We start from the raw sequence: 26,047 nt of genomic DNA on the forward strand, positions 1-26,047 counted from the left end.
CCATCACAAATTATAAGGTCAATCTTCTGACATCATCCAGGCAAACATTATTATTTTCCACATTATTGTTCTTAATTATCACGACAATGTATCAGAATATTTATCTGTTCCCCTTCTAATTCACTGCACAAATTGTTTATCAGTTACTGGAAACATTTCAAAAGATACGAAGGGGCTGCTCTTTTTCACTCGTCTCAGTTGCACTCCTGACCTCCTGGGCACCGGCAGGAGGTCATTTGCCCCTTCTTCTTCTAGGAACCTTTCCACGCCATTGACTTTTGCTTCTGCAAAGGAGATGCAGCAGCCTCGTCCCATAGGCCATTTCAGCGTGGGCTAGATAGAAAGTCACCATTGTCACCCTTCTGGGTAATAGTAAGCATACAGTGCACACATCGAGTTGGTTTTTATCCTCTGGCGAGAGAGATAAGGAAAATTTTCATTAAAAAAAAATTATTATTTATGTGTGGGGGGTAGTTTGAGGAAATACTTCCAGAGATGAGAAGTCGTTTGGTTTCTGTAACAGAGGCTTCCGTTTCCCTTAACCACAGCCCTACCTATAAGGATGCCTTGGCACAGAATTCACCAGGGCTCTGCCTGAAGATCTGCTATTTTGTAAGGTAACGTTTCTGCCTGCTGTTGGCACTTTGTGGAGTGGGTGAAATGAAAGACTGAAACAGGGGACTTGACTTCCTTCCTCGTCCTCCCCACCTTTCTCTTCCTGACCATGTGTAGAACATCACACAGGTGGACAGGCTGGAAAGGGCAATCCTTAATTCTGGAATTCCCCAACAGAGCACACTCAGTGTTTTCTAGTGAGCCTGAGCTTAATATTTTAAACCAACATTTTCCTCAGTCTTACAGCATTTTCGTATCAAATAGCATAGGGAGAGATACAGAGATGATGAAGGATCTCTTTGTTATTTTGTTTGTTTTTATCCCTAATTATAAAAGTAATATAGGTCATCTTGGAGCATTTTGAAAATACAGAAAAGAATACAGTAATAATCACTCATATCCAACCACCTGCTTTGGTGTATTTCCTTTGTCTTTTTTCCAAGCAGATTTTTTTAAACATAGTGAAGATCAAAATATATATAAAGTTTTTTTTGTTTGTTTGTTTTTAAAGATTTTATTTTTTTCCTTTTTCTCCCCAAAGCCACCCGGCACATAGTTGTACATTCTTCATTGTGGGTCCTTCTAGTTGTGGCATGTGGGACGCTGCCTCAGTGTGGTTTGATGAGCAGTGCCATGTCCGCGCCCAGGATTCGAACCAACGAAACACTGGGCCGCCTGCAGCAGAGCGCGCGAACTTAACCACTCAGCCACGGGGCCAGCCCCTATATATAAAGTTTTATATCCTGTATTTTTCACTTCATACCATAGGAATCTTCTCTAATCCTTAAACACATTCTGTAAACATTATTTTTAACGGCCATGTAATATTCTAAGATATGAGAAAGGGGAATTTACAGATTCATTGCCCCATCTTTGGACATTTGGTTTGTCTGTAGTTGTCTTTATAATTATCTCTGATACACATGATGGTGCCTAAGTCTTTGTATTACCATGCGCCTTATCCCATCAGAGCGTTTAGCATGTGGAGGGCAGAGGACTGTCAGCAGGTGATCCTTCCATCCTCCAACCCCTACCCCAGCTCCTCATATTCTGTAGGTAGTGTATATATTCTGTATTCCTGGGAGTTCAGAGGGACAAACCAACCCCTGCCTTATTCTGAGTCCTCCTCATGGGAAGACGCCACCAAAGTGTGAGTCCTTGGCTTCAGTTTCAGATGGTGTTTTGTAACTCCCGCCTTGTAGGTATTGGATAACGGAATTCTGGACCATGTTTAAAATGGATGCCAGCTTGACAAATGCTATGGAGGAGTTTCAGGAGCTGGTGAAAGCTAACGGCGAAGAGTTGCACTGCCGCCTGATTGACACAACTCAAATGTGAGTGTCAAGGTTTTGACTAAGCTTTCAAAACCACCTCCCTCCTGTAATGCAATCCAAGCTGTTCAGCTAGGTTCCCACTCCCAGCTGTGACTGCTGTGCTTGTTCACCTCTCTGAGAAGCTCAGACAGGCAAGTTCCAGTTGCCTCACCAAAGTGAAAAGCCTGACATTTAACAGGAAAGCAGAGAAGCCACCTGGCGATAAAGCTGTAGGTGACTAACATCCAAGAGCAGAAGAAAAAAAAAGTCCCAGTGAAAAAGAAATCAAGCAGCAAGATATTGACTCAAATTTATCCAGATCGTGAGAAACTGAAAGTGCAGTGACTAAATCCACACGTCCTCAGCAGCTAGTGCCTGAGGCACCCGAACGTGTCAAGGGGGACGGGCCTGCTGAGAAATGTGTTGACAGAGGGCTTATAACAGACATGGAGGTCTGTGCAAGACACTTAGTGTCAGTGATGGAAAGGGTCTCAGAAATATTTCAAATTATTCCTCGGATTTCTTATTTATGAGATTGGCCCTTTCTGGAAAAATGAGTGCCTTTCCTAATTTTGAGAGAGGAGAGTGTACACATTGTAAGCTAAGGCCTTCACGATGTGGCCACTTCATTTTGGAATAATACAGATTCCTAGGATCTAGAATTTTAGGACTGAAACATATTCTAGAGATCATTTTATCCAACATCTTGAGAAACTGAGGCTCAGCAAGGTTGTGACTCATCTGGGGGTCACACAGCTAGTTAAATTAGTGGCAGAGGAGAAGCTGGACTGTGAGGGCCCTCAAGGCACTGTGCCATAGCCACAAAGAAATGAATTCAACATCACATTTCATAGTCCCAAATAAATTTATATATCAGTTTGGATTCTCTGTACTTCTCTGCTTAGAATTATATAACTTCAAAGATAAAAGAAATTTTTGAATTAACAATGTCCTCATTTTAAAGGTGCAGAACCTAGGGTGCAGGGCAGTTCTCCAACCCAGACCTCCTCATCCCAAGATGTCCCTAGCTGACTTTCCCCTACCAATATTTTCCACAGTATGTATGTTCTTTAGGAATTAGTCACTGGCATATTACCTGACCTGATATACTTGAGAAATAGTGAGTTAAACTTTCCTTTTGCAGTGCTTCTCAGAGTCTGTGATATGCTCATTGGCCAAGGGGGCTACAGAATTTGTAGCATTTCCCAAACTCTTCTGAGCACAGAATCCTTTTGTCAAGAGACAAGGTCCTCAAGAATACTAGTTTGGGAAACACAGATCTGCAACCCGCTCCCTCTCAAAATGGCTGCTTTCCTTTGCTTCCTTAGTGAAGGAAATGGAAACTGAGTAAGAAATACATGGATTGTGTACAAGAAAATGTGTGTAATGGGGAACACTCCAGGGCTAGCTAGGCTTTCATTTCAGTGGCTGGGGTCAGTCTGTCCAGAGTGACCACATGTTCCTACACATGAGTCCCCACAGCACGGCTTCTCCTCTCTCTGGTTCTCTGTGCTCTTCTGGCATGAAAACTGCCGTATGACCTTGAGATTTCCAACCAGAGAGCCTCCCCATCACCTTCATGAGAATGAAGGAACACACAGTAGGTGTGGAGAGAGCACACATGCCAGGGGCTAGACAAATGAGCCAGGACCAAAGGCCAGGAAACTGTGACCACTGCCTGAGACCCTGTCCTTCCCACAGCCCTAAAGTTAACACATTTTTACCCAGTTCCCATGGCACATGCAAAAGGTTCATTGAAAACAAGCAAGGCTTCCTAGTTGGCACCATAGAAAAAATTGTTTCAGGGAAACTCAGTTAATGCATTGTTTTGGCCAAGGAAAGTTAGCTAATGGTGCTTTGTATATTCTTGTGGGAAAGCTTAACGGGTTTACTTGCCTTAAAAAGCAATTTGACTTATCCTTTTTCCCTATCTTCTCCCTTTCGTGTTTACTCACAAAAGCAATGCTCGTGACTGGTCCAGGAAACTTACTCAAAGGATAAAATCAAACACCAGCAAGAAACGGAAAGTCTCTCTGCTCTTTGACCATCTGGAACCAGAAGAGCTCTCTGAGCACCTCACCTACCTTGAGTTCAAGTCCTTCCGGAGGATATCGGTATGTACCCAAGGGGCAGGGGGAAAAGCTGCATGGAGTATTTCTGAGACTAAGCAGACAAATTCAAGAGCCCGCCCACCTCCTAACCCTAGAGGGCCCTCTCCGTGCTGGTCGGCTTTCCCAGCAGACTTTGTATAGTCTGAAGAATCAGTACACTCAGAACTCCTTTGTTGCTCCTGCTGTGGGTCCCGCCTCCCATCCTCCATGCCCGCTCCCTCATTCAAATGACAATGGGCATGCATGACACCCTGCACACATGCATTTGTGAGTGTGCACGCAGCATACACAGACACACACATTTTACCCCTGATAATCAATAGGCTTCTAGAAGTTTTTCATTTTCCTCCAAAGAAAAGTGTGCAGCAGTGGGGGTGGGGAGGGGAGGGCTGATATGTTCTCTAAGGGTTTGAGTTCATTCTAGGATAGGCTTTGAATGGCTCTGGGGAATCTCAAAATAAAGTAGATGCTACTGGTCTAGCCCAAAATCTACCTAAAGCCTTGAAGTGGTGCTGACATGGCCCAGCAGTGATGCATGATTCTAGAGATAAACTGTGCTGACCCAGACCTTGCTCCTTAAAACTCCATGTGATACCAAACAACACTGGTTCCGTACAAGAGAACTTGACGACATGTCAGATGCCAGCAGACCCTCACTGGGCATATGCTTTCCTGAGAAATGACACCCTTACTCCAACTCAGCCCCCACCCCTACAAAAGATACAGTCTTCAGCTTTGCTCTAGAAAGAGAGAGGACCTAATTGCTGGCTGCATTTCTTAGAATGACCTGTGTTCCCCAGATGAGGGGATGGGGGCCCAGAGGGCTTGAACAAGGTCACATAGCTTATTAGAGTCAGAGCTGGAGCTAGGGTCACATGCCTCTCAGTCACTCGGCGCCAATTTATTGAGCCTGGTTGTGCCTGGAAGGAGATCTGCACACCAGGTTACAGAGGTTATTTCATCTTTTCACCCATAATGTTGATATCCACCCTATTTTCACACAGCTGTTGGGCCATCAGCCAGGAACCACCTAGCTCCCATTTGGAAATGAGTCTCCAAGCATTGCTCTGTGTAGTCCCCCAGTCTCCTCTTTGGCACCCCTCAGACAGAACCACAGGCCCTGCTTGGGAAGCTCCACCTGGGGAGTTTCCATTTGGCCGTGCCTGCCCCTGCCACGGGGAAGGACACTGAAAAGAGCCATTTATCACGCTGGAAATCTGAGCTGTGCTGGGGCCCAGCTGGCAGGGCTGCTCGGTCAGGCCTGTAAGGTGTCTGCTTGATGCCAAAGTGAAAAATCAGTGTAGCACAAGGACCTGGAGCCTGTGCTCCCGCAGGGTAGAGGCAGTGTTCTATTTGGAAAAGAAAATGTCAGTTTGAACTTTCACTTCTTTTTAATGGCATGGTCCCCTCATAGAAGAAGACTGGGGTTTTTTTTTGTTTTTTCTACACAGTTCTAAACAGTTCTCCCAAACAATAATTTTCCCTCCAACATTGAGTTGGAGGGAAAATTTATTTCTGCTGTGAATTGAGTGGTATTTGATATTTTCTGTTTATTATAATATTTTAGGGGGTTTGGGGAGATTACTTGGATAATTATTTTATAAAACAAGTGGATTCAATATGTTATATTTATAGCGGGGCAGATATATATATAAATGTATTCATTGGAATGAGTCATGGGAACTTTCTCTTAGAACTACAAGATTTTTGCTTTATATGTCTCTCTTAAGGATAGTTTTGGTCCTACTCGTGTTTTTCCACCTGTTAGCAATCACAGCATAGTAAAATGGGGCTAAGTTAATTTGTATTTATTTTATTTAGGTTGTGAGTTTCTCTCATCAGTGTATTTACTAGTCTGGCAGGATGAAGGTTTGTATACTGAAGTAAGGGCCCCCTAAGCCCCATGCCCCGCAATCTCAGTGGCTTCACAAACAAGTTATTTTTCACTCACACTACAGGGTCTAACATGGGTCAGCAGGGGCCTCTGCTGATCACAGTGTGGATGTAGGATGCTTCATCTTGACGTGAATTTCCACAGTCTCTGCAGCAGTGGAAAGGCAACACGGCAAGTCATTCACTGCCTCTTGGATATTCTCCTTGAAACTCACATGACTTCCACACACATTCTACTGGCTAAACTGTGTCACGTGGTCACACCTGATTTCAGAGGGGAGGGTTCCGAAGCTGAGAGCTGAAAAGAGTTGGGGAGCAGCACCGAAAGCTTCCATAGGAGCACTGGAGCAGAGCAGGCTACTCCTTCCTCTTGGTTGTACTGTTTGAGCAGGAGTGTTTGTGACAGGGACACAATAGCTACAGTCATCACTTATACAGGGATCTTCTGGAACATTTCCCGTCTCACATATGCTGCTTCATTGTCAACCACAGTCAGTGCCATTGTCCAGCTGGGAAACTATGGTCACCAAATATGTAGAGCTAACCAGGTTTCGGGCACCCCACTCACTTGGCCTCTGCTCAAACTGGTGAGCAGAAGGAAATCCAAACAGGTTTGTTTTAGCATGAGGTTAATAATTATCCTATTAGCACCACCTCACATTGATGTAGCAGTTTGGAAAGTTAAGGTGCTTTTATGCATTACCATGTCTGATGTTTGTAAGAACTCCATGTCCCAGATAGGGCAGCTTGTACCCTCCCGCTTTTAAATTAAGAAAACAGCTGGGGGGGGGGGGGGCGGAGATTAGATTTTTGTGAAAGGATTATCTTTTTTTCCCCTTAACTTCAGCAATAGAGCTAGAACTAGTACTGAGATTTTTCTTCTATACTGTGTTCTTTAGAAATTAGAAGAGACAGTATCAATATCTACTTAAATACTATATTTAGATTAACCAGGATGTGTACACATCTACTTATGCCTAATGACTTTTGATGTAGAGAGACCATAGGTAGAATAATAAAGATTTCCTTCCTCTCATTCTTGTTGGCCAAGTGGAGGGCACGCAGAAGGCGGCCTTGCAAGAGCTCCTCTGTCCCAGAGCAGTTTCTAGCTGTCAGCTGGGCAGAGGTGATACGCCTCTATCTCCCAGAATACCAGAGCGGCAGTCCTAATGGGTTTCTTTTCCCCTAGTTCTCTGATTACCAGAATTACCTTGTGAATAGCTGTGTGAAGGAGAACCCCACCATGGAGCGGTCCATTGCCCTGTGTAATGGCATCTCCCAGTGGGTACAACTGATGGTTCTCAGCCGCCCCACCCCACAGCTCCGAGCGGAAGTCTTTATCAAGTTCATCCAGGTGGCTCAGGTGAGTGACTGATTTAGACGTTAGGCCTGGGCTATGAGATAAATTATCCTCTTTCCCCCAACCTAGTCTATCCATTATACATGCTTTTCCCTCCTGAACCATGGAGCGGCTGGGGTGGTCGTGTGCCTTCAACTGTCCCCAGATGTAGATATGGTGACTATTCTCTTTCCCACGCAAGGATAATATGGAGAGGGGCATACAGGGGTCAGGATACGGTTTTAGATCTGTTTAGATCTGTACGGTTTTAGATCTGTAGATCTGTTTAGATCTGTTAGCATCTTCTCAGAAGATGCTTACCTGCCTACATTTTCTCCCCAAATCTGGCCCACATGGCAAAGGGAAGGGCAATTCCCAGTTTTATTGGGGCTGCACCAGCCTGAGTTGTCCTTCGTCTTTGAGCCCACGTTGTTTTGAATGGCTAGGTTTAATGTTTGAGGGGCAGAGTTTAAGCATTTGAGAAGAGGAAAACAGGTACTGTGAACACATTTCGAAATTCCCCAGAGATTCCAGCTCCCCTGTCTGAGTTAGTATCCTAGATAGGCACTGGTATTGCCCTCAAAAATAAAATCGCCTGGCTAATATGGGGTGAAGGATATGAACGATTACGCTTAACATTTTTCCAGCTCCAGATGGTCTAGACCAGTGTTTCCGAAAGTTTGGTACCTGGACCACCTGCTCTGATAGTAACTAAAGGTATAGTAAAAGCACAGATCTCTAAGCTCGACCCCCGAGCCGGGGGATCAGAACATCTGGGCTTGGGTCCAGAAATCCTTGTGTTAAACAAGTACTTTGATTGATGCTTAGAAACACTGATGTAGAGGGTCGTCACAGACCAGCTGCAGCAAAAGCGGGGAGATGTGACATGTTGCTAGATTTGGGACCTACTGGTCTGGAGTTAAACGTAAGGGAAGAAATGAACAGAAAATTACAACATCTGATCACTCATTTTTGCCAGTGTTAGGAAGGAAGACTTGCGGCTGGAGACAAATGTAGCCCCTACGCTCCCATCTAAGTGACATGTACAGTGACTGCTCTCATCTGTTTTCTGTATCACAGAAGCTCCACCAACTACAGAACTTCAATACACTGATGGCTGTGATAGGAGGGCTAAGCCACAGCTCGATCTCCAGGCTCAAGGAGACAAGTTCCCACATCCCACACGAAATCAATAAGGTCAGTGCTACTGTCTCCTCCGGGCCCCTTAGCAGCATTCCTGGACCAGTGTCAACATTTCCTCCTTGAGCGGCAACCTAGAGAGCATTTCTGAACCTCATCGTCCTTTGTCAACCAGGCAAAATATCAGGGAGGCAAAACCCACAGGATGAGGACGTCACAGATCTGAGAGTGACTATGATTCCGTCTGGCCTGTGTCACTGCACACATTCCTGACGATCAGTTAAAATAATGTATGCCTCCTTCCCGTGTTCATTTACCACTGACTATGCAGTCACCATCTTGAACACCGACTCCCTTGCTCCAGCAACTTGCTCTGAAATGTTTTCCCAAAAGGAATAGTGGTTCCGTTGACCATAGTTCAGTTTGCATGTCAAGTGTAGTTATAGAGTGACACATAAGAAACCACGCTATCCAGATCCCTTGGAGAGTGACATTCTGGATAGCTGAATTGTCCCTGGAAATGAGCTTTTCAGCTGCCATTTTAAAGTAGATAGTGTTTTATTGAGGAATATTTTTCTTGAGTGTCCCATGCACTTTCCTACATTATTCATTAGATTTTACACAATGGACTTTAATCCTTTATGACATAGGGCTGTTATACATATAAGCCACTGGGATATTCTGCAGATCTCAATGCAGCCAGGTATGGTGGGGGTTAGAGAATGACTGCTCTTTGAGCATTTTCATCTGGTGTAAGAGGTCAACCAGCCCTCCCTTACGAAACTCAAACCCCAATGCTCCCGAGCTGGCACCGAGGGAGACTCTCTTAGGGAGAGACGTCTGAGCCACAGTGCCCCAGCTGTTTTTCCCAGGTCTTCAGCCTCCTTTTGGGAAGTCTCTTATTAATCATGCCTTCTCTCACAGCTGGGCTCTGGGGATGCTGCCCCCACCCCACCTCCCAATGGTCTGCTCAAAAGAGGACTCTCTAGTCACTTTATGATTCCCTAATAGTTCCGCTGAGGCCAGGTGGAACAACTGAAAAGACTGCCCCTGTCTCAGAGGTGACAGAAGGAGACAGTCACAAAGATTAATATGCCTTCGTGCCATTTTGCTCACAAGATACAGCTTGCTCCTCTTCAGCCTGTGGGCCCCGACCCCCAGGGTGGTCTGCCTAGTGAATTAGTAAGTCCAGGGTTAAAGTAAGTGTCCCCTAGTAGTTTATTTCACCTTCGAGGGGGGAGAAACATCTCTGTCATTTTTGCTGTTAGTCTCTTGCCTCGTGAGCACCTTCCACACTTCACACTCACCTGCACTGTTGGCAGGAGGTGTGTGATGAGGAGGCTCTCTTGTCTTGCCAGCTAAAGTCATTGAGGGAGGCTAACGTCATTGAGGGAGGACCTAACATTCTTCACTGGGGGGAAATTCTACTTCTTAGGCCTCAATTTTACTGAAAGAATTTCTGGTACAGTGTTTAAAATGGTTATTTTGCACTGTAACGTGATTGGCAGATGGTCTTTACATCCTGTCTTTGCTCTTGAGGAGCTGGTCATCACGCAGGGAATGAGGTTCTATGAACTGCTTGCTGACGTGAGCCAGGTGTGTTTGCAAAGAGCCCCAGATCTGGCTGCTCCCTTTTCGTGCTGGAGAGCAGCCGTGCTCTTCCAGCGCCGGGGCAGGCTGTGAGCTCTAACGAAGCCCCCTGGGACCTTCACCTCATCCTCTTTCATGGCCTTCGCTGAGAACTGGTCTAGTCTGTTCAGTCTCTCTGGGTGAGGGTTTCAGCCTGTGAAGGGAATGTCACCTGCTTACAGAATAAGAACTTGCAATAGATGACTGATGCTCCGCCTGTAGAACACATGTTTTCCCATGCCAGCAAGACAGTTAGCACTCTGACATCACATTGCATATGGGATGGACTGGAGTCTCTGGAAGCATTCAGAAGACACTAGAGAGGGGACCTGCATGGCCTAGGGATAGAGGTCAGAGGGACACTTACTGTTCACTGTATACTCTTGTATCTTTTTAATGTTTATATTGGGAGCTTATATTATTTATTTTTAAAAAGAAAAATTTTAGCATAAAAATAAACAAAACCTCATTTAGAATTTTCCAGTTATGTAGTAGAATCAAGTAAAGCAGATCTTGTGTTTGCAAATACACCCTGTGATGTTCGACGTGAACTGGGGTTTTAATTCGGGAGTCATAATCTGCACCTTTTAGATGGATCACCCCCTGCCCAACAAATTAGGGATGGGGTGAAACCATGGTAGGGGCTCAGTGTAAACAAGGTGGCCATTGCAGACAGTACACCCTGCCTGGTGGGGACCTGTGATGGGATCTCTTCTTCTGCTTTGTAGGTTCTGGGTGAGATGACGGAGCTGCTGTCCTCCTACAGAAACTACGACAACTACCGGCGAGCCTATGGGGAGTGCACCCACTTTAAGATCCCCATCCTGGGGGTGCACCTCAAGGACCTCATCTCCCTGTACGAAGCCCTGCCTGACTACCTGGAGGATGGGAAGGTGAATGTACCCAAGCTGCTGACCCTTTACAATCATATCAACGAACTGATCCAGCTGCAAGAGGTACCCCCGCCCCTGGAGGCCAACAAGGACTTGGTGCATCTGCTGACGGTGAGCTCACACGTGAGACAATTACTAAGCACTTGCTGTGTGCCAGGCACCACTCGGCACCTTGCCAAATATTAGCTCAGTTAATCCTCATAAAAGTACTGTGTCCATTTTATGGATGGGGAAACCGAGACACAACGACATAACTTGCCAGAGGACCAAACATTATTAAGCAGCAGAGCCTGGTTTCAGACCCAGGTGGTGGGAGTCCAGAGGCTGTGCTCGTAAGCGGTCTGCCCTCCAGACTTCTAAGAGTGTTTCCCTCCCCCTGCAAAAGCAGTCCTACGCTCTCTGGGAGGAGCTGATAGCAAATCAGGATGCAGCGCTTGGTAAGAGATGGAGACAGTGTGTGCTCATGAAAAACGACAAGACAGAGAATGTAAAAAACAAACAAACCAGGTTCATTATTTAGGTCCTGCTACCACTGGCTTAGATCCCTGGGTTCCCAGAGGTGTTCAGGCCAAGGGGAGGCAAACACTTGCAATGGTGCAGCGGCCCAGGATTAGCACTGGGGGTGCAGGGTGAGATCAGATGGACTCCTTCCAGACCTGGCGATTCTGTAGTTCACCAACTTTGTGACTGTGGGCATGTAACTCTTAAGTCTCTGTTTCCTCCTCTGTAAAATCAGAGGGATTAGTCTCTGTGCATCCAGCTGGTGTCTAATCCTGGTGTCTAATCCTAGCCCTTCTGCTAATTGACCAGGTGACCTTGGCAGGTATTGGCCTTAGACAACATCGTCTGTGGAAAGATGCACTGAATCTTATCTTTTGGATCACAAGTCCTGTGGTGAAAGCTGTGAACATTCGTCCCAGAAAAAAATACATTAGCAATATACTCAAAAATATGCATGTTTTTGAGTTCTGGACCCCCCGAAGCCCATCCACAGACTCTAGGTTAAGAACAAGATTATTTCTAAGACCTCTCTCCTCCAAAATCTTATAGTTCTAAGATATATGAAAATCATTAACTCTTAATATTGTTTAATAATACCTGTTATTTAAACTGGGCTCTGCTGTTGGAATCAAATTATAACAGTGTCGGGCCTTTCAGATCACCTGTCTGCTTTGGGAGAGAACAGGTGAACTGTGGACCATCTGACCAGACAGGGCCTTTCGCTTGAGCTCTACAGAAGCTAGATATTAAATCATAGTTTAAAAGAGGGCATCTTGAGACTTCTCCAAAATTTAAAAACATTTTAACAAGAAAGAACACTTACACTATTGTAATAATAGGTTTACACCCTGCAAACTTTGTGCCTTTTTAAAAAACAAACTACTAAGAGCTTAGAAGAGTAAACCACTGGAGGGGAAAAACCAAGAAACAACACATCAGCCCTGAGGAAGGCAAATGGCATCCTAGCAATTACCCTGTTCTGCTTGTATCCACAGTTATCCTTAGATCTCTACTACACCGAAGATGAAATCTACGAGCTGTCCTATGCCCGGGAACCAAGGACCCACAAAGCCCCAGTGAGTGTTTCATATTAAGACTCCTGTGTTTAACAGGTGCTTTATAAGCCACTCACAGAAGTCATTCATCTTAAGGAACAGACTTTTAGTTCAGTATAATAAGCATGTTATGTTTCCATGTGCCCAACCTTGGGCTAGGAACAGAGAAAGCTTCAACATATGGATGAGGAATAATGCCTGACCCTAAAGAGCCTGCAGTCTACTTGAAGGGTTAAGACTAAGAGTGTCAGAATGAGTGGTGGAATCAGTCAGTGGTTTACAAATTAGAGAAGGGTTATAATCTTGTGGGCAGGAGTGACTTCTCCCTCCTATTTATTATAAAGCGTCCTCACATCAGTGGTTTCTCTTCTGATTTGTTGATGATAATGAGAGCAAGATGCATACTAAACAGAAGCTAAACTTCAGAGGACTTCCAGCTTGGTAGATTGAAAAGCCCCATCATCTTTAATTCATGTGGGTCAGACAGAGCCATCTGCTGGGTCTTTGGACCTCTTCTGCTGAGTCCCTAAAATAGCTCACAGCCCTGGTGCTGCATAGTAGCAACTGCACGGTTGCCTGGCCCCACCTCTCCTACAGGCAGGTGAAATAATTTGGGTCTTCCCTCTGAAGGACCAACAATCCCCACAATATCCTGGGAAGCTTCCCAGCCCCAAAAGAAGTGGTGCTCAAGGGGAGAGAGTTGCCCACATGTAAGAAATTCAGCTTATCTTTTCAGGTGGCTAAATTTGTCGTTATACACAAAGATCAAGTTCTAGCTCCCTATTGTAATGAAAGATGTTCACTGAAAATATTTGGTGGGTTCAATTTTCAGGGTGTTAGAGGGCATTTCAATGGAAAAGGTGCATTCTCCCATTTTTGGAAGAGATTTTAATTTGGGCCAAATCTCAAATACTTAGGAATGAATTCCATCTCAGCTTGTTCATGCCTCAGATTTTTTTCTTGTGTGTCTTCCTGCCTTTTAGCTATTTTTCTCCTCATCCTCATCTCTATTAAATAGTAAGTAGAGAACAGAGAGGAAATTTAAATGATCCATTTTACTCTTTGTTGATAGGTTTTGACAAAAAGTTTAATGGACAGGGAATTGAAACTCAGGCAAATGGAGAATTTTAAATTATCTGTAGATGTAGATAATGTATGTGAGGAGCATTTTGTAACCTGTAAAGCATCATACTTGTGTTAGCCAAGGTTACTGTCTTAGATTTCAGTGACGTGAGGGCTCTGCTCCTTGCCACTGCACACGGTTGAGGATTGTCCATGGATGCAGCCAGCAGGCAGGGGAAAGGAAGGAGCTGTAGGTTATATAATATTGCATTACAGTCACGGAGATTTCTCTGAATATTTCATTTTAGCCACTAACACCTTCAAAGCCACCAGTAGTAGTGGACTGGGCCTCTGGAGTGTCTCCCAAACCTGACCCAAAGACTATAAGCAAACATGTGCAGAGGATGGTGGATGTAAGTACAGCTGTGTTTCTGCCGACAAAAGGCACTGCCTGGCTTGGTTTTGTACAGGGGTGAGGGGAAGTTCAATGGTAGAAACACAAAGATAAGAAACTTGAAACTCATTCCTATGAGAGCACAGAGAACCACTTACTTCTCATATTGTGGCTGCAGAACTGTTCAGAAGTTACGTTTTGCCAACATACTTTGGCCTCATATCGGTGGGGGGGAGGTGTGCCTCCTCTTATGACCTAGCAGGAAAGCATATATTTAAAGGTTATCGGTTGATCTGGGGGCAGAGAGGTATTGGAAAAGGTTTGAGTCTAAGTAAGGGTAATAAGGAGAATCTAAAACTGAAAATTTGGGCACTGCTTGATTCAGTTCACTGTGCTAAATGCTAAGGGAGGAGTATATACTTTCATATTTCTACATTTATCCCTGTGGACCATTCCAGTGTAATAACAGAAAAGTAAGAGCCAGCAAGTGACAGAACAACGAGCAGTAGAGGAGTAAGAGGGAGGAGGGAGCACTTCAAACTGGGCTATTAGTAGAAGCTTCAGAGATGCTGCAGTCCGAGCTTAGCAGTGAAAGCAGGGCAGGGTGGAGGGAGAACAGCCCCCTGTGCGACGAGCACGGAGTCCACGGTAGCCAGAGTGAGGGCATGACTGAAGTGCTGATGGTTGCATGTCCCTGGCCACCCTCCAGATGCCGGACCAGCGAAGACCTGGGATGTGACCCTGTGCTTCTTTACAGCAGCTTAAGGAGCATGTTTCCTTGTTCCTCTCATTCAGGCTGAGAAGAGGCTTTTATCAGCTGCTCCAGCCCCTTTATCATTTGGTTAAAGGGAGAAATGATTGGTTTCTCTTTGGTAAATCACCAAAGAAACTCCTTTTTCCACAGTCTGTCTTCAAGAACTATGATCATGACCAGGATGGATACATTTCTCAGGAAGAGTTTGAAAAGATTGCTGCGAGTTTTCCATTTTCCTTCTGTGTGATGGACAAAGACAGGTGAGGATTTGTGTGTGGCGATATGTGGTTCTGAGCCTGTTAGAACAGTTTGTGGGTGCATCACTGGAGGAATCTGTAAACTCAGATGTGTTGCTGCTGTGATCACTTACCGAATATTGGGGCTAAGAGAGCAAGCAAGTGAATACCTGTCTGCTTTGGTCTGGATCACAAGAGACCATGAAAAATGCATGCTTTTTTAAATGCCTCAGAACTAAAGATTACATAAATCTGCCAGGTTAGGAACAGTCAACTATAAATAAGAAAAAGTCTAGTCTTCCTTCTTGCTTCGTCCTTACAAGTTATGAGAAACCGCTACTATTTATTAATACTTTGCATATTTAGTTTTCTCAAGGTTACTTAAGTTCTATTTTGGTTCTCCATATGAAACCAAATGTATGGTAGGTGGGTTCCAGTTATGTGTTATGTACTGTCTAAAGTCAGAAACTGCAGCATAAGGCTATTTCTTTCCCTGGACATGTATTTTCCATCATTTCTTTTTCAAGTTTTGTAGATACTGGTTAAATTAGTTAGGAAAACCTAGTTTAGCCAAAGTACAACTCTGTGGAAATGATTAATGCCAACTCACCTCCTCATGACATGCTATCCCTGTATCCTTATTGCGGAGGGCCCACGGAAGTAATTACTAGCTAATACACGCTGTTCTACCACTCGACCACACAGAAAGGTGAGTTTCTAAGGCTAGAAGCCTCTCTTGCTGCCCCCACCCTCCGCTCATATCCTGGTCTCTGTCATTTGCTGGCAGGGAAGGCCTCATCAGCAGAGACGAGATCACAGCCTACTTCATGAGGGCCAGCTCAATCTACTCCAAGCTGGGCCTGGGCTTCCCTCACAACTTCCAAGAGACAACCTACCTGAAGCCCACTTTCTGTGACAACTGTGCTGGATTTGTAAGTTGTTCTTAGAGTGCCTCAGTGTTGAACTTGCGGAGGGGTATGAGACAGTTTAAATAATCGTCCAAGGCACAGACCTCATCCACTTAAGGCCAGGAAAAGGCCTGGGTCATAAATCCACTATAGTGAGCTTCTTGAGAACATTTGACTCTGATCAGCACAACTTTTCCTATTTTCAAGGTCAGGAGGGACAAGACATATGAGAGATAAACGAGGTTTCCCTCCCACTTGAGGTAGAGAGTAGAAGGGATGTCAACGTATAGCCTCATACAGAGAGGTGAACAAGGTGTGGTGCATTCTGACTGTGTCCTGTTTGTCTCTTAGCTCTGGGGAGTAATCAAACAAGGATATCGGTGTAAAGGTAAGGCTCAGCTCTGTCGACTGTGTTGTCTTCCCTGGTCTTGCGGGCTCTTCTATAAAGCACTTTTTATCCATCATAGTTGTCCATTCAGTCCCCAACTTCTCAGCACAGTTCACAGCCACATCCCCAACTGGCTTCCCCAGAGCACCCCCTGAGAGTGATGCCACCACACAGAAGAGAGGAATGCCTGGGTTATCAGTTAGGCAGCTTCCCCTGACAAGATCCTCTCTCTGCCTTGGTTGCCCTGGAAACAGAGATGGCTGGTAGGAGATTATGCTCTCATATGGTCATGGAAAGGTGGCTCCCCAAAGAAAGGCATAGAATTACTTTTAGAACAGAAGATAAGTGATTACCAAAGGCCTTTGTCAGCTTTCCTTTTATCAGTAGATACCTCAGGACATAATTGTCCTTCCTGTGACTAGAAAAATTCAGGAGTAAAAGAGAGGAGACCTTTTACAGCAAGGAAGAATAAGCCCTAACATCTTGGAGCCTGTAGAGGGTCCCCTTAGAGTAGGCAGTATGTGTGGGATGACCAAGACACCACCTTTTCTCTCCAGGATAACCAGATACTACTTTTGATTCTGAGACTCATGGTAAGGGCTATGACAAGATTGTGACATCCAGGGTTGACCAAATGAGAAAAATGCTAGGTTCACTAGGAATGTTAGGTGCCATAGCTCCAGAAGATAGGACAGGAATGTGTGACAAGCCACTGCCTGAAGAAAGTGAAAGACTTCCTGACCTGAGTGTCTTGTCCACAGACTGCGGGATGAACTGCCACAAACAATGCAAAGATCTGGTTGTGTTCGAGTGCAAGAAGCGAGCCAAGAACCCAGCAGCTCCCACAGAGAACAGCACCTCTGTGGGGCCGACGTCCAACCTTTGCTCACTGGGAGCCAAAGATATGCTCCACGGTAAGTAGGCACTGGCAGCATTCACCTTGGAAAGTGAAGTGGGGAAGGATAAAGTTTTTGGAGAGGAACGATTACCTTTATCCTTGCCACTCTTAATAGAAATCACCACAAATACCATTGTGGAAGACGCGTGTATATGATGCACCCTATATTTTAGGAGTTACACATCACCATTGGGTACCACAATTTTATCACACAAAATGAAAATGCAAATTTTCATGGGAGAAAGGTGGTAGAGAACAGCATGAAGGTCCAGGGCCTCAGTGTGCATCCTGGAAAGAGGCTGCACCTGGAGATTTCTCTTCTCCGAGCCCTCTCTCCACAGCCCCGCCCCCAGATGATAAGGACTTCTGAGGCTTTCTTAGAACCCACAAGGGAGTAGACTAATGGGTAGGATAAACATAGGTATATCATGGGCAACAGATGAAAACTGCTGTGAAATGCGATAAGCCAAGGTCTGCTTGTAATAAAAACTGACTACTGGATATTATTGTCATCCATTCAAATTGCCTCCATCTCTTTATTAACAATTATTCTCTGGGATGGCACCTGCTCATCAAATATTTTTAGCTGATTATCTTTCTCAATCTCACAGTAACTTTTTATATTTATCTGCTTTTCTTTCCTTGAAACTTACACCTCTCCTGACTTTTACAACACTGTAGTCTCCTGGACCTTTTCCTGACATTTTAAGGGCTCCTTTTCTGTTGCTTTTTTATTTGCTTTCTTCCCTTTGCTCCTAAAAGGCAGTCTATCTTAAAGCCTACCACCCATCTCAAATACATCCACCTTACTTTACTTTTTATAGTTAATATCTAGGCTGGGTCCTGGACAGGGGTGTTGGTTTAAAGAAAACTCCTTTCCCAACCAGTATCAAACAAGGGCAATATATGTTGAGACACACTACCACAAAGCTGGAACTTTCCTCAGACAGTTAAGCTGTGCCCATTGTACAAATGGGCAAACAGGTCCCACAGAGAATTCCCAGGAGCTGCTGGAGGCCACCACTATCAGGACCAAAAGTTAAGTGCTGAGAGATCCCAAATCGCAGGGTCCATAGAAAAGTATTTACAGAGAGTGTCTGTCTATATATTGACCCTGCTCTCTTTAATTTACGAAACATGACAATGTTGAGGCAGGGGCTTCAACTTATCTGCAGACGCAGAAACCATCTACGTAAGCTTTGTGCAAACAGAAAAAGATGCCCTTTCCTCAGGGTAGATGCAGCCTGACACCAGAGGCCATGGCTTGGCCAGCAAAGCCCCTGGGTTTCAGCCTCCTCCACCTCCTAAATTGGATCCCTGAAAATGAGTCCTGTGGAACTCCCATAACAATAAGAAAGATCTCATTTGGAACCAGTGCGTCAGTCTTGAGTCTCTGCTTTTCTGACTTAGAGTCCTAACATGTCATACATCTTTCTACAGCACCTGAGGAAGGACCTTTCACATTCCCTAATGGGGAGGCTGTGGAACACAGTGAAGAAAGTAAGGATCGGACCATCATGCTCATGGGAGTGTCCTCACAGAAGATTTCCGTTCGGCTAAAGAGGACTGTCGCCCACAAGGCCACCCAGACCGAACCACTGCCTTGGCTTGGCAGCGAGGGCCCTTCTGGTCCCTTTGTGCTGTCTTCCTCAAGGAAGACAGCCCAGGATACTCTCTATGTGCTTCCCAGTCCCACATCTCCGTGCCCCAGCCCAGTCTTGGTCAGAAAGCGGGCTTTTGTCAAGTGGGAGAATAAAGAATCTCTCATAAAATCAAAAGAGGAGCTCCGCCGCCTCAGACTCCCAACCTACCAAGAGCTGGAACAGGTACCTTCTTTTTCCTTTTCTTCAGACTCTCTCAGAAAAGTGGGGCTAAACCAGGGAAGAACATGTAAAATGAAGACTCAGACCAGGCTGATCACCAGGCAGGATAAAGCAAGCAAGAAAGGAAAAAGAGTATTCTGGCTTTCTCTCAAAGAAACCAGTGGGGGCCCTGGTTCACGTTATAGGAGTAGATGAGGATATACAGTGCTCCCTATTGCCATAAAGGTACCATTTCAAAGTGTTGGTCCCAGGACCCAAAGCTCTGTTCACAGTAGGCTCCTTGAGAAAAACCAGTTTCTACTGATCAGCTTTACTGTGCTGACATGACAGCTTTTCTAGATGAAACTTAAAACAAAGTTGCCTGGGCATCTTCCTAAAAGGTAGGTGATCTTTGTGCTACAAAAAAAAAGGCGAGTATATTATAGCTCACCACAGGAAAAGCCTCCCTCTTAATATAAATGAGGGAAATCTTTTCGAACACATCAGGGAATGTGCTGATCTTCTATATATATATTTGAACTGCTAAATCAACAGCAGCTGGCAAACGCACAGTTGAATATAATACATAGCAATATAATCTATAAATGGTAACAATTGTGGTATCAGGAGCTGCTTTTTTGTTAGGCTCACGATGTCCTAATTATAAGGTACCTTATAGGAAGCAATAGAGAAGACAAAGTTTATCAAGAAAAGGAGAACAGGAGTTTGGGAATATGGTGCCAAAGTTTGAGAGAAGGGGATAATGAGGTTAAAAAAAATAAGAAAACATAGGAAAATAGGAGATGGGACAAGAGGCAGTTGTCCAAATACTCAATTCTGTGGGGTCAATTACTAATGTACTGCTTTTTGTTTAGAGTACAAAGCTCATGGTGAGGGCTGGCTTAGACAGACCTCGTCATGGGACAGTAGTTGCCTACCAGTGATAGGTAACCTAAGTCATCTTAGGGATGGGAAAGCAAGGATACATTAGATCCAACATCATCATTCATTTTATTAAAGGGGAAGAATGCTTGTCTGCATTTTTTTTTTTTTTTATAGATTGGCACCTAAGCTAACATCTGTTGCTAATCATCATCTTTTTTCTCCCCAAAGTTCCCCCAGTACATGGTTGTATATTCTAGTTGTGGGTCCTTCTGGTTGTGCTATGTGGGATGCTGCCTCAGCATGGCCTGGTGAGTGGTGCCATGTCTGCACCCAGGATCCAAACCAGCAAAACTCTGGGCCGCTGAAGCAGAGCACACGAACTTAACCACTCGGCCATAGGGCCGGCCCCTGCCTTCCCCCCCGGCCCCTACTACATTGAGATTGGCAATGTGTTTTTGGAGGCCTATAGTACAAACACAAAACCAACATCCACCTAGCTAGAATTCCTTAAATAACTGCACATACGACATGGTGAAACTGCCCAAAAGGGCCTCAGGATTCCTGCCTTGTTCTCAATGTTGTACCTTCCCTGTCAGACTCCCAGTAATTGAATTAGAGAAACATTTGAAGAAATAAGTTAGATAATATACGTGAAACTCTTGGTTTGGTGCATGGAACAAAGAAGATAATATTAGGAGGAACACATGAAAAAAGAAACACATTTTCTGGATGAAAGGTACTCTCTTGCTTAGAGTATTTTTTAAGACATACTTTAAGAACCAAGTCAATCAGAAGGTGGCAAATGTGGGTTACGCAACACCATCTCTCTTTAGGGTAGAAACTGCCAAAAGCAACTTTTAAGAACAATGAAAGAAACCTTGAAAAGTGAACTCAATAGAGAGAACTCTGGTCTTGGGGGCAAAGATTTGTTTCTCGTGCCAGATATTTCTTACCTACCTGTTCAAGTGTGACCTATTTGGTCCTCTGTAAAGTACGGGGCTGGGATTCCATGCTTTCTATGGTTTGCATCAGATCTTGACATTTTACATGCCCATGAGAGGAAACAATGTAGTTGGCAACAATGACTTCTTGCTGTAAGTGGGTGTTAGAAAGATTTCAGATGAGTTAAGTCCAGAATAATTCCGACGCAGTAATACCAGAGCAGGAGACCCTCTCACCACCTTCCTAGTTGCCTCTCTTTACTTTTATGCTTGTCATAGGGACATAAGGACCAGAATTCACCATGTACCTTTTAGAAGAACAGTGAATCCCACTTTCCCATCAAGTAAAATCCTTACAGTGACTTGCCTGTCCCATCCACAATGAGTAGACAAATTAAGTTGGAATTTAAAATGTTATATTAATATTGTATACATTAATATTACATATTAAGTATGAATATACTTTGAAACCAGCATGGGACAAAAGAAAAAGCAAAGGCTCTTAGGGTCAGATATACCGCCAATGTGCAGGGTCTTTGTGAGGGCTAAGATCCTCTATTATCATGTAACACAGTACCTGGCACATAGCAAATGGTAGCTAACAGACAGCTATCTAGGTAATTTACACTGAGAAGCAATTCAATGTATCCCAAATTACCCAGAAATTGCCCACTTTGGAGGATGGGGTTAATCAATATGGTATAATGTAAGAACACTGGATCCCAAGTCAGAAGACTGGGATGTCAGCATCATGGTGGCCTAAGTTATTCCTTTTTCCTCTCCCCTTTCATTTACAACTAATTGGTCATTCATAACCAAACAGAAGCGACTCTGCACATTATACCAGAATACTCTGGAGATTTCTACCTACCTGTGCTTCCGAAAATAGATGGATAGGACCTCACAGGGATCCGCAGATCCAAGAGAGTTGGTGAGCATGCCCCACCCCCACTTGCTGCAGTCAAGGGAAAAAGCAAAACCAGAGAGTGCAAAACAGAGCAGGCACAAGAGAGAAAGAGAGAATTTGTGGAGGCTCACCAGCCTCATAGGAGAACCAAGCATGCCATCAAAGCAAGACAGAGACGAGTTTGTAGGCAGAGGAGACGGGAGAACTCGAGGAGTCAGTCTCCCTCCCCATGGTGACAGTGCAACACACTGAACTTCTTCCCTCACAGAGGAGGTGGAAAGTGAAAGCAGAGAGTGGCTGACCACCTGGCTATGCAGGTTGCAGCCAAAGAGACCCGTTTTTCTCCAACAGCACCCAGATTTCTGAACAAAGATGTCTGTGATTAAAAAGAGAGAGAAGAGAAAGAAGCAGACAAGAATAACAAACAGCACTGAAGAAACGAGTTCCCCCGCTGTCTGCTTCCGAATTCCACAGGAGGTCTGCCCATGGACCTCTGAGGGTATCCCCACTCAAGGATCCCCCTGCCATGCCATGGGCACCCACAAAGCCCCAGGTGATAAGTCCATACTTCGCCCCCACTCTGCTGCTGGCTTTTTTTATGTGTGCTCCAGAGTGCAGCCCCACAGCCAATCCAGATAAAGAGAAACCAAAAACTTGAGCTATAGTACACATCACCTTCTGGAAAACAAAAGAAAGGTTTCTAACTGCCAGTCATTGAACTGTTACAGTCAAAGTAAACAACTAAGAAAGGTGTGTGCTACTTCAGATGCAACAGCAGAGGCACATTTCATCAAACACTATGAAAAATCATGGTAATATGGTATCACAAAAAGAAAAAACTCCAGCAACTGAATGCTAAGGCAGGGAATACTGAGATCTAACTGGTAAAGACTTCAAAATGGCTGTTATGAAGAGATTCAGTGAGCTACAAGAAAACTCAGAAAGGCAATTCAATGAACTCAGGAATAAAATTAATGAACAGAAAGAGTTCTTTACCAAAGAGATTGAAATTTTCAAAATGAACTAGACAGAAATCTGGAGCTGAAGAATTCAATGAACGACATCAAGAATGCATTAGAGAGCTTAGGAAATAGGGCAGATCAGATGAAAGAAAGAATTAGCAACTTAGAGGATAGGAACTTAGAAATGGCAATTAGAAGAGAACTAATATTTTTAAAAAGTGAACTAAACTCCCTGTGAGAGATATCAGATATGATGAGAAAAACAAACATAAGAATAACTGGTCTACCAGAAGAAGAAGGGAAGGAAAAGGGAACAGAGAGCATATTTAGAAAAATAATAGCTGAGAAATTGCCAAAACCTGGGGAAGGGAACTGGACATAAAAGTCCAAGAAGATAACAGAACACCTTATTATCTTAATGCAGAAAGACCTTCTCCAAGATACATGATGAAACTGTCAAAATTCAATGATAAAGAAAGAATCTTAAAGGTAGGCAGGAGAAAAAAGAAAGAAACCTCCGAAGAAAGCTCCATTAGGCTATCAGCAGATTTCTCAGCAGAAACTCTACTGGCCAGGAGAGAGCGACATGACATATTCATAGTGCTGGAAGATAAAAACTGCCAGTCAAGAATACTTTACCTAGCAAAGTTATCCTTCAGATATGAGGGAGAAATAAAGGCTTTCCCAGACAAACGAAAACTGAGAGAGTTCACCACTGCCAGACCTGTCTTGTAAGATATGCTAAAGGAGCTCTTCAAGCTGAAATGAAAAAAAATTCTAATTAGTGACAAAAAAGCAAATGAAAGTACATAATACTCTAGCAAAGGTGAAAAACAGAATTAGAAAACTGTAACTTCTAGAACGGTGTGTTAACCACTTAATTATAGTATACAGGCTTAAGGAAAGGAGGATTAAAAATAACTAAAGCAACTATAATTTCTCAACAAAATCACAGCATGAAAAGAGTGTAAACTGTGACATCAACAATATAAAAGGAGAGGAGTAAAAGGGTGAAACCTTTATAGGGAAACAAAGATAAGGTGCTATTAGCATGAACAGGACTATTTTATCTATGAGATGTTTTATGTAAGCCACATGGTAACCACAAAGCAAAAATCTAGAATTGTGAAACATAAAAGATGAGGCTCACAACTAGAAGGACCCACAACTAAAATATACAACTATGTACCAGGGGGCTTTGGGGAGAAAAAGAAAAAAATAAATCTTTAAAAAAAAAAAAGGATGACGCTCAACACATCACCATGGAAAAACCAACCCTTTACAAAGGCAAACAGAAACAGAGGGAAGAAGAAACAATGGCGATGAAAAACCAGAGGGCAAAAGACAAGATGGCAGTAGTAAGTCCTTACATATCAATAATCACTCTAAATATAAATGGACTGAATTCACCAATAAAAAGGCACAGAGTGGCTGGATGCATTAAAAAAAAAAAAAAAAAACAAGACCGAACTATATGCTGCCTACAGGAAACACTTCAGCTCTAAAGATACACATAGGCTCAAAGTGAAGGGGTAGAAGAGGGTATTCCATGCAAACAGAAGCTAAAAGAAAGCAGGCATAGCCATACTTTTATCAGACAAAATAGACTTCAAGCCTAAAATGATAACCAGAGAGAAAGAAGGTCATTATATAATGATTAAAGGGTCAATACATCAAGAAGATATAACAATTGTAAATATATACACACCCAACAGGTCTTGGCAATGATTTTTTTGGGAATGACACCAACAGCACAAAAAACAAAAGCAAAATATCAAATGGGGACTACATCCAGAAAAAACTTAAAAGCTTTTGCAGAGCAAAAGAAACAACAAAATGAAAAGGCAACCTACAGAGTGGGAGAAAAATTTTGCATACCATATATCGGATAAAGGGTTAATATCCAAACTATATAAAGAACTCATATAACTCAGTAACAAAAAAACAATCTGATTAAAAAATGGACAGAATTAAATAGACATTTTTCAAAAGAAGACATACAAATGGCCAACAGGTACATGAAAAGATGCTCAGTATCACTCATCAGGGAAACGCAAATCAAAACCACAATGAGATATCACCTCACACCTGTTAGAATAGCCATCATCAAGAAAACAAGAGATACATGTTGGCGAAGACATGGAGAAAAGTGCACTGTTGTGCACTGTTGCTGGGATTATAAATTAGTGCAGCCACTATGGCAAACAGTATGGAGGTTCCTCAAAAAATTAAAAATAGAAATATCATGATCCAGCAATTCCACTTCTGGGTATTTATCCAAAAAAACCAAAAACACTAACTCAAAGAGATACACACATCCTGCAGCATTATTCACAATAGCCAAGATATGGAAACAACCTAAGCATCCATCAGCAGATGAATGGATAAAGAAAATGTGGTACATATACACAATGGGATATTATTCAGCCATGAGAAAAGAGGACATCCTGCTCATGGATGGACTGTGAGCACATTACGCTAGTGAGATAAGTCAGACAGAGAAAGACAAGTACTCTATGATATCATTTATATGTGGAATTTTAAAAAGCCAAATTTGTAAAAACAAAGAGAATGGTGGTTACCAGGCGATGGGGTGTGGGGGGACAGGAGAGATGCTATCTAAGGGTATAAACTTACGAGTGGTAAATAAGCCCTACAGATATAATGCACAGTATATTGAATATAGACAACAATATTGTATTATAATCAAACTTGCTAAGAGACTAGAACTTAATTTTCCTACTACTAAAAAGAAAATTATGTAATATGATAGAAGTGCTAATTATTGGTACAATGGCAAATATATGACTGTATCAAATTAACCTGTTGTACACCTTAAATTTAAAGAATGATAAATGTCAAATATATTTCAATTAAAAAAAAGAACCAGAAGGCCAGAAGTCAACTGCTGTCTCTATAGTTAAATCACTGCAGCTTAGATAACTTAATCCCAGTTTAGGGGGTGGGATAAAATTCTTATCCTTATCAAGAGTCCATTAGTTTTCAATGATTGAGGGAAAAAAACTTAGATTAAATGTTTGATGATATCTCACATTACAGTATTCTGAGTCACTGCTTTCATGCTCAAACCTGACCAGAGACTGTTTCTGCCAAGTTTAGTTAGCCTGCTACACCACATCCAGAGGTTTTGTCATGATCCACCTATCCACCTACCGCCAGGGAACAGTTTATTCTGCCTGCTAGCCACTCACATCTTTGATAACAAAAACTAATTGCTGTTTGCACATGCTCATTTGATATTTAACTTATTTTCTATTCAGGGCAAAATAACTGTCTTGAAAATAGTTTCTAATTCCCAGCCACAGTGAATATGAGATGCCAATCAAGTGCAGTACTCCTGATAGTCTAACTGATTTGCTATTCATTACTGCTTTATTAACATACCTCATTCTCTTTTCTC

The 26,047-nt window shown here is 43.4% G+C and overlaps 1 protein-coding gene and 1 long non-coding RNA gene across 6 annotated transcripts in view; one reads left to right on the forward strand and one right to left on the reverse strand.

Moving 5' to 3' along the window:
* RASGRP1 (RAS guanyl releasing protein 1) overlaps positions 1 to 26,047 on the forward strand; it is a 76,175-nt gene that overhangs the window by 47,506 nt on the left and 2,622 nt on the right. For 2 of the 3 annotated variants that reach the window (XM_014847330.3, XM_014847331.3), the window contains exons 4-16: positions 555 to 617; positions 1,818 to 1,949; positions 3,889 to 4,042; positions 7,122 to 7,295; positions 8,352 to 8,468; positions 10,769 to 11,044; positions 12,430 to 12,510; positions 13,860 to 13,964; positions 14,850 to 14,959; positions 15,723 to 15,867; positions 16,195 to 16,231; positions 16,993 to 17,145; positions 18,570 to 18,955. In XM_014847330.3, the coding sequence (XP_014702816.1) occupies positions 555 to 617; positions 1,818 to 1,949; positions 3,889 to 4,042; positions 7,122 to 7,295; positions 8,352 to 8,468; positions 10,769 to 11,044; positions 12,430 to 12,510; positions 13,860 to 13,964; positions 14,850 to 14,959; positions 15,723 to 15,867; positions 16,195 to 16,231; positions 16,993 to 17,145; positions 18,570 to 18,955 (1,933 nt within the window). Of the gene's footprint in view, positions 1 to 548; positions 618 to 1,817; positions 1,950 to 3,888; positions 4,043 to 7,121; positions 7,296 to 8,351; positions 8,469 to 10,768; positions 11,045 to 12,429; positions 12,511 to 13,859; positions 13,965 to 14,849; positions 14,960 to 15,722; positions 15,868 to 16,194; positions 16,232 to 16,992; positions 17,146 to 18,569; positions 18,956 to 26,047 lie in introns of all 3 variants that reach the window. The other variant, XM_044765182.2, reaches the window with a different exon arrangement.
* LOC106835160 (uncharacterized) lies at positions 24 to 26,046 on the reverse strand. Of its 3 annotated transcripts, none has more exons than XR_001399043.3 (3): positions 20,774 to 26,046; positions 14,104 to 14,200; positions 24 to 411 (listed from the first exon to the last, which is right to left on the reverse strand). It is a non-coding gene; the product is annotated as an uncharacterized lncRNA (long non-coding RNA). The 3 variants fall into 3 exon arrangements; XR_006523410.2 differs by lacking the exon at positions 24 to 411 and adding an exon at positions 11,051 to 11,834; XR_006523409.2 differs by lacking the exon at positions 24 to 411 and adding an exon at positions 12,523 to 13,799.

Source organism: Equus asinus, chromosome 2, assembly GCF_041296235.1.
Source record: "Equus asinus isolate D_3611 breed Donkey chromosome 2, EquAss-T2T_v2, whole genome shotgun sequence".
NCBI classification, from domain to species: Eukaryota; Metazoa; Chordata; class Mammalia; order Perissodactyla; family Equidae; genus Equus; species Equus asinus.